This window comes from Larus michahellis, chromosome 4 (assembly GCF_964199755.1).
Source record: "Larus michahellis chromosome 4, bLarMic1.1, whole genome shotgun sequence".
Lineage (NCBI taxonomy): Eukaryota > Metazoa > Chordata > Aves > Charadriiformes > Laridae > Larus > Larus michahellis.
In genome coordinates, this window is record NC_133899.1 from 15,910,782 (window position 1) to 15,926,066 (window position 15,285).

At 44.9% G+C, this 15,285-nt stretch overlaps 1 protein-coding gene across 1 annotated transcript in view; it reads left to right on the top strand.

Moving 5' to 3' along the window:
* The first annotated feature begins 5,507 nt into the window (after positions 1-5,507).
* The window catches only part of TENT4B (terminal nucleotidyltransferase 4B), a 42,729-nt gene continuing 32,951 nt past the window's right edge, over positions 5,508-15,285 (top strand). Inside the window, exon 1 of the mRNA XM_074583092.1 lies at positions 5,508-6,192. Coding sequence (XP_074439193.1) covers positions 5,648-6,192 — 545 coding nt within the window. The 5' untranslated portion in view covers positions 5,508-5,647. The remainder of the gene's footprint in view (positions 6,193-15,285) is intronic.

Genomic DNA, 15,285 nt, shown 5'->3' on the forward strand with positions numbered 1-15,285 from the left:
GAACGCTTTTCTTTTTCTCCTTGTACCTAGTAGGACTTTTTCCTGCTGCAAAATGTGCCCCTTGTCCTTTGACTGCCCACCACCAAGAAGAGTGCCTCCATCTCCTCTTACAAGCCCCATTTGGTGGTGCAAAACAACAATTAAATTCCCCCCTTCTCCTGGCTAAATAAACACAGCTCCCTCAGCCCTTCCTTGGCAGCATGTGCTCTAGCCCTCTAACCATCTTGGTGGCCTTCTGCTTGACCTGCCCTACTATGTCTTGCACTGGGGGGCCCAAAACTGGACACGGTACTCCAGACATGATCTCTTGAGTGCTGAATAGAGGGAAGTAATCAGTTTTCTGGGCCTGCTGGCCATGCTTCTGCTAATGCAGCCCCTTATTTGTTCGCCGTCATCACTTCAACTTCATACACTTCTCTGCAACTTACTGTCCACCAGGACCCTTAGGTCCTTCTCTCCAAAGCTGCTCTTTGATCATTCAGTGAAGAGCCTGCTCTGTCTCAGGGGATTACTCTGTCCCAAGTGTAGGACTTTGCATTTTACACCAAGCGTAGAATCAGAATCTGGTTCCTGGGGACTGTTAGAACAAGGAAGTATGTTATTTTTTGTTTGAGGTGGTTTTTTTTTTTTTAGGTAATTAATGAGAAGAAACATTTCATCTTCAAATATGAATCTGAAAGTTGAAGATAAATACATAGAAGACAGGGCATGAAACCAGAAAACCTGGTTTTCTTCATAGAATCTATCAGACCCTGTTTTTTTCCTTCAAGAGATAAGACAGACCGTCATTTAGATCTTAAACTATTCCAGCAGTAGGAATGCATGGATTATTTTTTTTTCCTATGCACTTATCAGTTGAATCTCTTAAAAATAAAAGAATCATTTGTGTCATAATTAGATAGGTGCATAGTAGGAATCATATCGCTTGCAGAAGTATATGAATTTTAATGCTTAAAATATTTCCTTCTACCTTCTGGTACGCATGCCATTTCTAGCTAATAGCGGAAAGAGAAATGAGGACAGGCAAAGGCATTTTGGTTTCTTGTGAGTTTGTACTATAACATACAAAACCTAAAATAATCCCTTCACCTTTGTTTCATCCGAGGTGACCAGAGCACTTTGGTGGGGCTGTTTGTCTGAGGGCATGAACCAGTGATGAGCTGGTGGCTCTGTCTCCAGCTCACCAGATAATGTTTGGGTTGACAGAGGGGTAAGCTGCACCTTTTGGGAGGTGTTTTTGTTGTTTTGGTAACCTCATTGCTAACATTAATGACAGTTTTATATCTGATTTCCTAACATCCTGTGTTGTAAGATCTTTGCCAAAGTCTATTGCCCTTACCAGTGGCCCATAGCAAAATGGAGCTCTGATCTTCCTTTGGGGTTTCTACGTTATTATAGTTATAATAATTAGCTATCTGCGTATTTTGATGTCTCTATTTCTCGGAATGAGAAAATCTTACTCCACCATCTGCCTAACTACCAGTTTAGTGTAACTTGCTCTTGGTGTCTAATGGAGGGCTTGTGACTGAATGAGAGCTAATAATTTTGTGCATTAATTTAGAGAGCACGTTCTGCCTGGAAGGGACAAGACAGAAGATAATAGGAAAAGCATAGAAAACTTTTGAAGACTTTAGTCTATGAAGACAAGGCAAGTTATCAGTCACTTAAACAAGTGTCACATTGGCGCCTAAACCCAGACGAGATTTATAAGTACAGAAGAGCTAAGCTGTAAGATTGGGGCTATAAAAGTTGTTCTGACACAGTTAAAGAAAATTAAGGCAGCAGCAGAAGTGATGATGTGGTGCAAATTAAATGTTTTGGGGGCTCTTTTGGCATTAGTTTACTTAAATAGGTTTTGGGTAAGCTTGAGACGATGACAAGATCCTCGGCAGCCTACGAAGGCAAAGCCAGATCTTGAAGATGCTTTGAGGGTGGCAGAAATTGGACCGATCTAGACAGTGTGCAGCATAAGTAAATAGATGTAAGTGATCTTCATGTAATCACACAGATAAGGCTGGTATCAAAACAGGTATCTGAAGCGGAATTTGTTTGCTTATCCTTGTCCCTAAGGCATCATCTGTCTGTGCTTCAATTAAAAACTGCAGTCCTTTGAAAGTACAGATTTCTGCTTTTTCTGTCTCCCTGGCTGACATCGAGCACAACAGAATGTGGCTCTGAGCTGAGATGTTATAGGTGCTGAATTTAAGTGGGCCTGTGGTATTAATTGGAGAGAGAACAGAGGGCTGTGTGCTCCCCGTCCCGTTTGCAGCAGTAGGACCCGTGGCGTTTGCTGCTGCTTTGGCCTCTCAGCAGCCTGCAAAATGTTGAGTTCCCAGCTGTGTAGGTAAGGAGTTATCATTGCTGTGCGGTTCATTTTTGCTTTCTATGAAAAGAAACAAGCAGCAAGATTTGAAGAAGCATTTGTTGTGAAGTACTGCTTACACGGCATGCCTTGGCATTCAGAAGATGGCTGTATACCACATCACAGTCAATAGTTAACTCTTTGGGGTTTGTGGTGTGTGTTGAAGGTATTTTTTTGCACAGTATGTTGTTTTTTTTTTAAAGATTATCATCGTAGAGGAGCTAGAATAACTTCAACCAGTACTACTTGGCTTGGTTTTATGCTTGTATTTTGAGAGAAAATATAAAAAAAATCACAGCATAGCAAAATTACAAAATGGGAACTGTGTCGGAGAGCAAATTAATTTAAAATCCATTTGTAGTTTAAGTATTATAAATGAAGTGCATACCTTGTGGAATATTAACGTAAACCAACCAACCAACCAAAAATGTACATAAACTCAAGTTCTGTTTCCTTTGTAAGTAATTTGCAGTGAAAGCATTCCCAGAGGACTGGATAGAAACGTCTAGCCTTACAGTTACTGCTGCAAATTCAAATTCAGACAGTGGTAGTGGTAATTGAAAATAATGTAATTGTTCTTTTCTGGCACAGATGAATTGAGCAAACAATCTAAATATAGTTTGCGTTGGACATTCTGTTAAGATATATAACATTAAGATAATTGGCAAAACTTGAAAGCTCTGACAGTCACAGCAGAACAAAACTTGAAGTTTTTCCACAAGGGCTGAAACATGGTGAGCCTTTCTGTTTGAAGAAGCTTTTACTTGAGTGGTGGGGTTTTTTGGTCTAATTTCCAAATAAATTCAAACCGTTAACTTTTGTACCTTCCAGGAAAAATAGCATGCATTTAAATCAATTTGCTCGAATTTAATTTTGTTGCTGTATTATTTTCACAAGTTCCTTGTTTCTGTGAGAGGCATTTTGTCAGACATAATTCAGTGACCACATAAAAACATAGTTTGAGACTTGCACATGAAGGATATGGTAAGATGCCTTTTTTGTTTTTTCTCTTTCAAATCTGGGTGTCAGGAACTCCTTGCTTTACTGTTATATTAAGGGCTTAAATCAAAATGCTCATGAACTGGAATAAGATACCATTGTAATAACCTGTATGGTGTTAGAACGGTTGTGGCTGCTACATGGTCTCAACACAACAGAGGGTCCTGATGCGGCCCTGGGGCTCTGCGGCGCTCGCATAAATACGTGCACCACTTTTAAAGATACTTTGGGATTTCAATGTGCCGCCTTCTAGTTTTGTGTTCCTTTTTTGACAAAAATCTTGGCGAGGATTCTTTGTTTTCTTTCTCCTGTGACGTGAATTTTTTTTTTGAACTTTTAAGGAAAATTGCATTAGCCTCTTTCCTCCACCCCGCCCCTTGATGGCGAGTGAAAGGCACTTCCAGAATTTAACTGAAGAATGGCTGATTCAGCTAGAAAATGTGTGATGTTTCTAAATAACCTTTTTCTGAAAAGCTTTCTTTTTAGTAAGTAAAAGAGTTAGAGTTCAAAGTCATGATTAAAACAAAAAAAATCACTTTGACCGTATTCAAGTGGTGGTGGGTTTTCTTGTTTGGGTTTTTTTTTCAATACCCCATAGGTATACTCCCTAATCTAAAGCCTTTGTGGTATCACACCACCTGTGTTGTGTCCTGGCTTTATTTGCTTGGGACTGGGGTTGCTACTGAGAATCCTGTAAATTAATAAACCTCAGTCCTGCAACAAAACTTGTCTATGTTTATGTGCTACGAGTGTAGAACAAATCATCAGTTTTTGCAAAACAGCTTTTTTAAAAAAGCAAGTATTTTTTCCTGTTACTGTTATCTCCTTAAGGATAACATGAAATCCTTTATTAGACTTATGCTCAGTTCTCTGTATTTTTTTTTTAAGTTTATGAATTGAAACCTTTTTATGTGCATCTTTGACGTAAGAGGAACACCAGGTTAGTAATTTTCTAGTTGCCCTTTTCTGGTATGTTTATAATTTCCAGAATAACTGAAGAATGTGGGTTTTGGGAAATAGGATTGTTCAGGGTCGTTTTTCTCCAGTTCCAAGCTGTGCTTAAGTTCCACCAGTTTCCAGTTGGCTTTGGTGGTAGTTTTAGGTACAGACCCTAATTCTCAAAGCAGTTAATCAAGTCTGTCAACTCAAAGACCAAATTCCTCCTTGCAGCTTCTTGCTGTATTTGAGTTTCTCTTGGACAACGCAGTTCAGACACCCTGTGATGAAACAGAGAAGGCTGAGGACAAAATGTCCTGCTTTTGGACACTGGGGGATGGTGGGGAGAAGCCAGAACTTCAGGCTTTTGGCCGTCATCAGGAAGTGGTGCTAAGATGACTTCTTTGCAAACTGCCCACCTCGGGGACTGTTTGGCATTGGATCGCAGCTTTTTAATTCCAAAACCTCCACCTTCCTCAAGAGAAATCCTGTCCTATGCAGTTCAGAAGCTGTGGGAAGCACCAGGCCCTCCATGCAGCATGCTGGAAACTTTCTAGCTGATGTTAAAGATGTTTTAAGGCTGTAGTATGAAAACACTAAAAATAAAACCGAATCTGAGCAGAACTCATACTACTAAACGTTGCCGTGCTGTGTATGTGCTGTGTTTTTCCGTCTGCAGAAGCGCTGGCTCTACAAGCTCGGCACCTGGGCTCTTTTCCTCCCCTCTGGAGTCGGTGAAAGGCAGGAACGCCCAGCAGTGCCCGTAACCATCCCAAAAAGAGGGTTGGGTGCTGACGGTGTGGGAGAAGGGCTGCGCAGGACGTTGCTCTGGTACGACTGATGCCTGTACGGGTGGAGAAGACACTCTCTGCAGGTGGAGAGAAGCGGCCCCCCTAAAGCGGTGCCGCACGCCGGGGCCCCCCGGCAGCAGCTGCGGCGGGGGAGCCGGGCCCGGGGGGTGGGGGCTCTCCCCTCCCTGCCCCATACCCCCGAAGCGCGGGGCCCGTGGGCTCCCGAGGGCCGGGCCGCCCGGGCCGGCTGCGCGTCGGGAGAGGCCGCCGCTCCCTCCCGAGCGGGGGCCGGTGGCGGCGGGTGACAGGCCGGTGGCGAGGCCGGGGCCCGCCCGCCCCCCCCTTCATTGCGCGCGGCCCGTGTGCCGGCGGCCCAGCCGGGCCCCGCCTCGCCGCGCTCGCCAGGAGGGGCGGGGGCTGTGGAGCGACGGCAGCGAGCAGGCAGGCGCGGAGCTGCCCTTCCATAGGAGCCGCCATTAGCGCTGGGACCCGGTGACAGGGTCTCGGCGTCGGCGGCCGGCGCGGGGAGCGAAGGCAGCCGGGGTTGGGTCCCCGTTTGATGGATCCCCGGATCGCCTGGTTCCAGCCAGAGCAGCTCGGCCCCTCGAACCGCCTGTGGATGCAGATCTGGGAGACGACGCAGGGGGTCCGCAACCTCTACTTCCAGCAGCAGCAGCAGCAGGAGCAGCAGCAGCAGCAGCAGCAGAGCGCCCCCGCCGGGGCCGGCCCGGCCTCCCCGCCCGGCATGTACCGCGCCCCCCGCCCCGACCCCCAGCCCGACTTCCTGCCGCTCGAGAGCGCCAACAACCAGCACAACCGCAGCCACCACCAGGCCTCGCCGCCCCCGGGGGCCGCCGCCTGGGCCCGGCCCGCACGGGGGGGGCCGCCCGCCGCCGCTGCCGCCGCCGCCAGCAACAAGAGGAAACGCGACAACAAGGCCAGCACCTTCGGGCTCAACTACAGCCTCCTGCTGGGGCCCCCCGGGCAGGGCCGGGCCCCCGCCCTGGGGGACGAGCCGGCCGCCCGGGCCCAGGCCGGCCTGGCCGAGCCGCTCTACACCGGCACCCCCTGGAAGAAGAGGAACTACAGCCAGGGAGTCGTGGGGTAAGCGGCCGGGGGACGGACGGGCGGGCGGCCGAGGGGGCGCCGGGCAGCGGCCAGCGCCGGGCCTGGCCCCGGCCCGGCCTCCGGAGGAGGCGGCGGCCTTGGCCCTTCCCCGCCCCGGGGAGCGGCTGCCGCCCGCCGGGGCCGGGCGGTGGTGTCGGAGCGGCCACCGAGGTGCGGCGGGGGGAGCTGGGCCGCGGCACCTGAGGCGCGGCGGCGGGGCGCGGCCCAGGCCACGGCGGGTGGCGCAGGGCGGCCGGGCCGGGCCCGCCGGGGGGAGGCGGTGGGCGCTGGGTCGCCGCCCCGGCTGTCAGCGCCGACGGGGCGAGCGGCGGCGGGCCGGGCTGCGCGTCCGGCTGGGGCGGCGGCGGCTCAGGGGAAGGCGGGGGGGAACGAAGGCGTGCGGCGGGGGGCAGCGCCGGGCCCTTGTGCCCGTGTGCATGCTAATGGTGCGGGCACGCCTATCCGCAGGGGACGGCAGCTCCCCGCAGCTCCTCCGCTGTCACCGCGGCCGCACGTGAGGCGGGTGACACGCTGCCGGCCCGGTGAGGCACTCCGCTCCTCCGAGCAGGGGTGTCTGCCGCCGCCGGGCCCGTTCCGGCCGTTGTCGGGTGTCCGGTGTCGCTGCCGCTCCCCCGCCGGCTGCGGGGCCGGCCGGGGCCGAGGGCGGCCGAGCAGGCTGCCGGCGCTGCGGCCACCGACAAGCGCGCTTCTAAAGCACTGTGCTGCCTGTGGGACACGTGCATAGTAGTAGCATCTATAACTTAAGAAAAAATAATTAGTAACCTACTGCTGTTAAAGCGCCTAGATTAGGTAATTACACGGAGAGTGTGTTTTCTAAGACCTGACAGAGAAGGTGTGTGCGTGCGCTGGCACCCGGTCTCAGAAATAAACTTGCATGCATGTATAGAGCATTATGGATTTCAGTGTGGGATTATTAATGATTTTCATGGAGCTCTGTCTGTGGAACGTGTGTGCTGATCTGAGTATTTTTTGCGTTAGCTTAGGTCTCACTGGTTGGCGTTGCAGGAGCCCCCAGAGATCGAGGGCAGGCAAATATGTATCTTCTGTCCTGTTTACCTGAAAACTGTTTTGAGTCCTCCCTCCTCCCTTTTTTTAAACATGGGGGATGGCTTTTGATACGGGTGATGCCCTGGGTAAAAGCCATTTGATAACTTCTGTGTTTTGTTTTGTTTTTTGAAGTTCACGCTTCTCAAAATATAACCTTTGCCTTGATCCATAGCATACCCCTCCTCCCTGCCGCAAGAGCACCGTTGACATGTATTTGACTTGTTAAGTATGGATATCTGGATTTCTGGCATAGTGTATGCAGGTGTAATACCCTTTCCAATCCTCCTCCTTTATACAAACTCATCTGGCTTCGTTCCAGGGTTCGGGTGGCGGAGGTGTATGGTGACAGTCGAAGGCCAGGAACAGCTCATTTTAGAAATCAGTAACGATTTGGGTGCGTCAAGTTTTTGTCTGCCCAACTTGCACCTAAGGGCCCTTCAGCCCCTCCCACTGGAAAGCATTGACTTCTTTGCCTTCCGAAATCACTGTTCTGTAAGATTTGTCCAAATGACTATTCGAATTTGCTGGTCGCTTTGGAAGATGTTACCACCTCTGGCTCCCTATTTTATTGACATCTCCTATGTTACCTTTACTGCTAGGTTTATAATAATTCATAAAAGTACACTGTAGAAGTGTGCTATTTTAAGTTCTCCAGTAACTATACATCCAAACCTTCCATAACTTTCTTTACAAGACTTAAAAGTAACGTGCGTAAAACGTACTTAGTACTGAATTTTTGTAAGTTAGTTTTTGGACTCTGTTTATCTTCTAGCTTGTCACTTATTTACTTGAAAGTTGAGGATCATTTTTAGAAGTGCCTTTCTCTCTCATAAATCCATAAACCCTTTCCTTGTATTGAAGATATGGGGGGGGGGAAAGGGTGAGCTTCAGCAAGAGATTAATAATATTAATAACAATAACAGCAGCTGTACCAAAGGATTCAAGGTGATGTCTGTTGCTAGAGTAGATTTTGGTTGAATCGGTTTCAAACTCCGAAGCGGAAGCATATTGTGGACTCTTTTTTTTTTTTTTTTTTTTTAACTAGTATCAAAAAGTACTCAAATATGTCAGTCTACATGTGGCTTGACTGTCTAGTTTGTGGCATATATTTACATGATGCTGAGATTCTGGTTTAGCTCTTTCTGTTATTCAAAGCAAGGTAAGATAGAGCGTCTCTGAGATACACCCCTACATAGCTTTTCCTAAATTGTGGAAGTGAGTGGTGTTTGCTTCTAAAAAGCTATTTATTCCAAAGGTATTTGGAGGCAGTTGGCTAACAAACCTTGAATGAAGAATTGTGAAAACCATTTCTAAAAGGAACTGAAGCCTCTTAGAAAAGCACAGAGAATGCTTAGGTCTTGTGAAGGTTGTGGAGTGACCGACTGGCTGCTGGCAAGGCTGCTTGAAGCCTCCCCGTACCTGCCTGTGGGGTGCCCTGCGGTGCTGCCATCCCTCCTGCATGTGAGTTTCTTTTTAATAACTGTCTTGTAAGGCATCTGTCTCGGGTCTTGAGACACCCGACAGTAATGATGGATAGAAAGGTTTGTACTCTAGCGAATTAGGTTGTTGGTAAAGTAGTAAATATTTGAAATTTATTATTTCTAACGTGAATTCCCAAATTTGTTTTGACTAGTTCTAACAGTTATTGGGAAAAAAGATACCTGCCGTTCTATTACAGCATTACTTATGTGTTAACAGGTACCTTTTCCTTCCCTAATTGTTTTGATGCAAATTGTGAAAAAATAGTAAAGGCTCAATGCTTTTCCCTATATAGCATCCTGTAATTCTGTTCAGTTAATCACTTTAAATTTTGAGTCTCTTCAATATTTGAGTCTTTTGAATAGCATTGTGGAGCAGTCCCATTTTCAGAAAGGTTAGGCCTGACTTGCTGGCAAACACTGTTGAAAGCTGACGTGTGGCATTCATATTTCCAGGGCAAGGATGTTACTTGTGTGTACAGCTGTGCAAAACCAGCTCTGAACACACAATTATATTGATCAGCTGTCTGGAAAAACAGTCCAATAATTTTTAGCTAGTTGGACAGTCTATATAAACACATAGCAGCATGTAACTAGCTGTTTAAAGATTTAGGTAAGTTAAACATGTTGAAATGAAGATTTTGGTTGAAAGCTAAGTATCTGTTGAGTCAAATCTTTCAGCTTTTTCTTCTCTGTTTTTCTACTGAGAAACATACTTTCTTAGTTAATGCTATTTATACATACAAAGAGATAACCAAATAATTAAAAAGCAACCCACAGCAGTATTGGTTTTGAATTCAAGATAGTTTTCTTACAAAGCATGCATAATATTTGCTAACATTCACCAGTGATGAAAAACTGACAGTTCAACACGTGGCCAGTTTTTACTCCTGCAGTTAGTGGTACTATCCTGTATACATTGCGTTCTGATCTATCTTTAATATTTTCCCTTACCGAAAGTTTTCAGACTTGCAGTTCTGTTATTAACGTAGATGTTTGCATTACAGGTACTCTACTGTCTTCTGGCACTCATAACTTTGTGTCTTCTGAAATACCGCAGTAAATCAATTGTCTAGTGCTGCCTGCAAGTTGCTTTGTGCCAGTCGGATCCAGCACATCTTACATCCTCTGGGGACTTTGTCAACAGACAGTAGTGCTAAAAACAACAGATAGCACAGAAAATGAATGAAAAGTTTTACAGCGTGTGTATGATGTTACTGTTGATTTAACACATAACGTACCTTTAAAAAGTTTAATTGGATTTGTCTTGGCAGAGTACTTAGTCGCAAAAGCTAAGGATGCGTGGGTTGAGGTTTTGGAGGGGATTCTGTGCATGTGTGTCCGTCCCAAGGGCAACAGTGAATAATGTTAGCAGTGTCACAATTGAAAAGGAAGAAAAAATATTTTTGGATACTGAAATGAATGTTTTGCAGATTTCACCAAGTTTAGATCGAGCCTAGCTAAAGAAGTGGCAGGAAGAACTGCTTAAGTCAGAAGCCTCGAGCATAACAAAACCCAAAAATAAAGACTTGCACCTAAGTTTGGCCTGTCTTCTCAGAGGTTTCTGTGATTTTTGTGTCAAAGGAAAGAGTCCAATTTGTACACAGTTCCCAGGTAGGAGATGTGGATTTTAGGACTCTGTAGGGAGCTGGTTAGTTTTCACAGGAATCTGCAGCCAAAGGCAAGAAGCCAATTAATGTGTGAGTTTAAGCAGGCAAAATGGTAATACGTACTCCTGAGGAGGAACCTGGGTTAAATAGAAAACTGTGTATTTTGAAATACTGAATGCACAGTGTTTTGAAGTACTAATGGAAACTTCAACATGAAAGGGAGAGAATCCTGTGACCTCCAGAGGAGGGGTCTGCACGTGGACGTGCACACACTTGCCGGCTGCTGAATTGGTCGGTACAGAATTGAGCAGGCTTCAGCTTATTTGATATGAGGGTTACGAGCTTGTCGCCCAGGATTACAGAGGGTACCGTGAAATAAAATCATAACTACTTCAGGGAGAAAATAGCTTAAAGCCATACGTCTTTGCTACAGAAGTTCTATTGTGATTTTTTTTTTTTTATGTGAAATTTGTCAGCTTCTCAGGTCTTCTAATCTCTTTTTTGAAAGAAGCTAAGTACATTAAGGCAGGTGCAAGCTCATCTCCCCAGGCTTTGAGCTGACCAGAGGACACAAAGCTGCAATAATGCAGCTGCCTGCCTGAGATAACTTAGCTGGTGTCTCTCTAGCTCTTAGCTGCTCAGGCCCTCGCGTGGTCCCCACATGGGCTGGACCATGAACAGAACGAGCTGAGTGAGCACAGCAAGTATAGAATCAGGATGGTTTAGGGTGGAAAAGACCTTTAAGATCATCAAGGATGTGTACCAGCAGCACAACGTCTGGCCGGGCTAAATGCCTAATTTAGGGAAATCTGATAAAATCCTAATCAATTGTGTTGTTTTTCATCATGTGCTCTTAAGTGCTTGAATGAAATGCATGGGTGGTGCTTCGTTTGCTGTTGCATTACTCATTACACATACAAATGCTTCCCGTAAGTAAAACAAGCACTTTTGTGCACAGGCTTCTGATCTCTGGTGAAACAGCGAGGTGCGTGCACGACTTCTAAGTGTATCTTCTGTTAGAGTAGCTGCATGTGCTTTGGATTAGGGAAGACATGTATGTTAAAATGCAGGTTGCAGTTGAATTCACCGTGTACATCATGCATAAAAATGAATTATTCAGGAAACATTCATAGACACAAACCTGCTTGCTCCCCAGTAAAGCCTCTTGGAACAGCCCCTTTTCCTCTCTGTAGCTGCGTACGTAAGCTGTAAGGTAGAAGTGCAAGGGTATGCCTCGAGTGCAGATCCTTCTCTTGTATCCGTCTGATAAGATCCACCGTCGCTGTCGGTCTTGTCCTGAGTCATGCCACAGCACGGTTCTGGCGACTCCCATGTGACAGCTTGTGCAGCTCTCTGGGGCGGTCAGCTGTGTTTTGTGGAGTGACAGCGGATATTTCTCCACAGCCTCCTGTAGTAAGAAATTGCTTCTTTTGGAGGGGTTGGGAGAGAGACACAAGTTTACTGGGGGATGGAGATGTTGGACTACGGCAGTTTGAGGGAACCTTTAGGAAATATACTGTAAATATTATCTAACAGTATTGTTTGTGCTTGCAGAATTTTGGAATGGTGCCAACATTTCTGCATGTTTTGTTTAAACAATTTAAGGAGGACTTCAGAGGCCTGTGGGTTTCTACACATGCAAGGAGACAGCATGCGAACGTGTTCGTATGAACTGTTTTGTTTTCTCCGATTCTTACCTTCTCTTTGGGACTTGGGCACCTATTTACCTTGGACTGGCTATATAAGGAACAGAAGTTTGGCGGCCTTTTTTTGGTAGATAGGGATGTCTATATTAAGTAATAGGAAGAGCTTGTCATTCCCTCTTGTATGCCTGCTGATTCCTAAGAGCTGATACATGTTTTCTGTAGCGGTATGCAGTTGAAAAAAGATCTCACCCTGCATCTTTATTAGTATTATATTAAATTATTGGGATTGTAGCTCTTGTTTTTTAATTGTCAAACTGTTAGTATAAGGTCAGTTTTAGGAAGGCTGAGATTGTGTTGTTGGTCCTAGCAAATAGATGGGGACCCATATCATGAAAGCATATTGTTGCATTTTTCTCTCCTTCAACTTTTTTTTTTAACCCTCTTACTGTTTGTTATGCTTTATTCCCGGGCAGCTTATACTCACTTATTTAAAGTTAGAGTATGAGGTCTGTTTTTTACTTTGGGAATTTGCAAAACAGCTTTAAAATGTGATTTTGAGAAGCTGTGTATGTAACCTTGCTATCACAATAGGCAATAATATTATACTTCATATTTCTTTTTATTGACCTCATTTGATTGTTCAGAACATGTCTCTGAATATGGGGTATGTGCTGCAAAATAATGCATGTGCCAAAATTAAAGAGGTGACTTTTGCTTCAAAGTTTTTTGTTTCTGTTGCATGTGATGTAAAACAATGGTACCTACGCTTTTTGCTGGATGTTGGATCTGGCAGCAGTAGCAGAACGTGGCCCAGAGCCAGGTTAGGTATTATGTTGAGAGGTGTGTGTGCTGGTAGTGATATAGCGACATAACCAGTGGAAATCTGGCATAATGCATATTATGAGTAAATAAATACTATTGCTGTTCTTGCTGAGCAGGTTGCATGCTAATTCATTATTTGAACATGCTAGAATTTCTTAAATCATGAGCATTTGTCTTTTTTAATTATCTTTTTGGGTGAACTAGCAAAGAGTGCTCAAGATGTCGGTCGTATTTGAATACTGATTTCCGTCCGTTTGCCTAGAAATTGGGGCTACAGAAAATATTCCTATAAGCAAGAAAAGGAGAGGAATTAGGTGCAGGCTTCAGATATTTTTCTTAGGCTGCAAATAGCTTTACAAAAGGAGCAATTTGAACTTTAATCATTTTGTAACTTTAACCTACAATAGATAACACAGCAGGAATTTTTTCCAGGAATACTATGAACTTCTGGTGTCATAGCAAGAGATAGACGTGAATTGAGGCAGCAGAACTCTTGTTTGCAAGTTTGTACAAAACCCTCTTCTACAGATCTCTAGAGCCTGTTTAAATCTTTCCAATAACTTTGTATTGGCGATACTCATGTGTCGTATCATTATCATGCAATTAATGTATTAGTATTGCTGCATTCAGTATATATCTTCTGATACTAGCTGTCCCTTGTGGTTATCTTTCTGAACCTTAAAGCTGTGTCACAAAATTTGCGTGAGACTGAGCAGTGCAGCCCATGGTGGCCATGGCCACCTCCGGGGTGAACCTCTGAGGGTAGGTGGAAGCTCTGAGGGTAGGTGGAAGCTCTGAGGGTAGGTTGCAGGTAGGAGGCAGCTGCTCCAGGGCAGTTGCAGCCCATCAGCTCAGTGTGAGGAGGAACTGCCTGCATGACTGGGTCTGAGGATGTCTTATGCCAGTACATCAGCAACATCTGTTAATTTGCTTCCTCCCGTGGTGACAATTAAGATTATTTGGCAGCCCTCATTCAGATCAGCCTCTCTGATGCTCTCGTAATGTCCTCCATGGCACGAGAACTACATCTGAATTATTCAAAATCAGTGTGCAGCTGAAGAGGCACAGTCTTGGTACAATTGCTTGAGAAGGCTTCACAGTGTGGAATTCTCCATCACCATTCTGTATTGCATACCTCTTGCAAGTTTTTTTGCATTGCATTTTAAAGGATTTTTACTGGAGGAAACTATGGTAGCAGAGGCTTAGGATCGAAGTAGAGTGTCTGTGCATCTCCACTATTCCGTCTTGGCGTGATTTATTGGGGGGGAAATAGCCAACACTACATTGAAAATGTTGTTAGCATGGAGGAAATAGTGGTGTGATTCTGCAAGTAATGGGACATAACAGGGCAAATGCAAGCATTAAACTCCTGTAGAAACTTCCCAGTCAGGGAAATGAGGGTAGTAGAGGAAGAGGTGTGTAGGTGAGTAGGAACATTGCTAGTCCGTCTTCACTCAGTTTAGATTTACTTCCAGGTAGATTTAAGTACACACATTTAAAGTGTCATGTGCTTTCTTACAATTACTTTGTTTATGGGCCCAGTGAAATCTGGAAGAACTTGCATTAACCTGTTGCAAATATCTAGTATAGATAAGCCCTTCCTATAATGTTGTACTGTAATTAGAGTAAGAATACCGCCAAAATACAGCATGCAGGAATATCTTGCTGTAGTCTGATGACTAAGGTGTTGATCTTACTGTTACGTGTCAATGTGTAGTCTGAAGATAGTGAGTCCTTAATCAAAGCTTGTTGACCTCACCTGACCTCGTGATGTTGTGATTGATCTAGACTGAGGAAGTGAGATAACATGACTTTCTTCTTTTCTTAAGTTTTTGTCTCACTGTGTTAATTTTAAAGCTGTTCGCTTCCTCTGTTACTTTAGGAACAGCTGATATTTTCTTACGTATTACAAAAAGCAAAAGTGATTGGGTTGGTTTTTTTTTTGGTTTGGGGTTTTTTTTGTTTGTTTTGTTTCAAGGGGATTGTTACAAAAAGCATACTCCTTTATATGCATTTACATTCCTCCCTCTTCTCCCTCAGTGAGATTTTGGCTTTAATCTAAAATAAGTGTGCGTATTGTTTTTGAAAATTGGGTGAGGTTTTAGTGTGGACTTGTGCCTTGTGCAGTGGCTTTATCTCTTAGGTATTCAGAAGTGTTCCTGGTCGGCATGCTTTCCACAACTGTCAGTTGAAGTCTTGGGTTAAACATAGTGCAATAAGGGAACTATCTTGATCTGAATAATGTTCATGATTGCAAATCACAGTGTTGGGTCAGTATTGAGCCAGGCTGAAAAAATGAAGTTCTGATAGTTTATTTGGTTTTATTTTTGCTTTATTATGTGACAGTCATCTTCAATTGGGTGATTCAACTCATGTGCTTGAGGATCTTCTATGTATTTAGGCTTATTGTTATGTTTTGGACTCAGTGCTTGATTCTCATTCATCCACGGGGATTTTTCCTTGTAG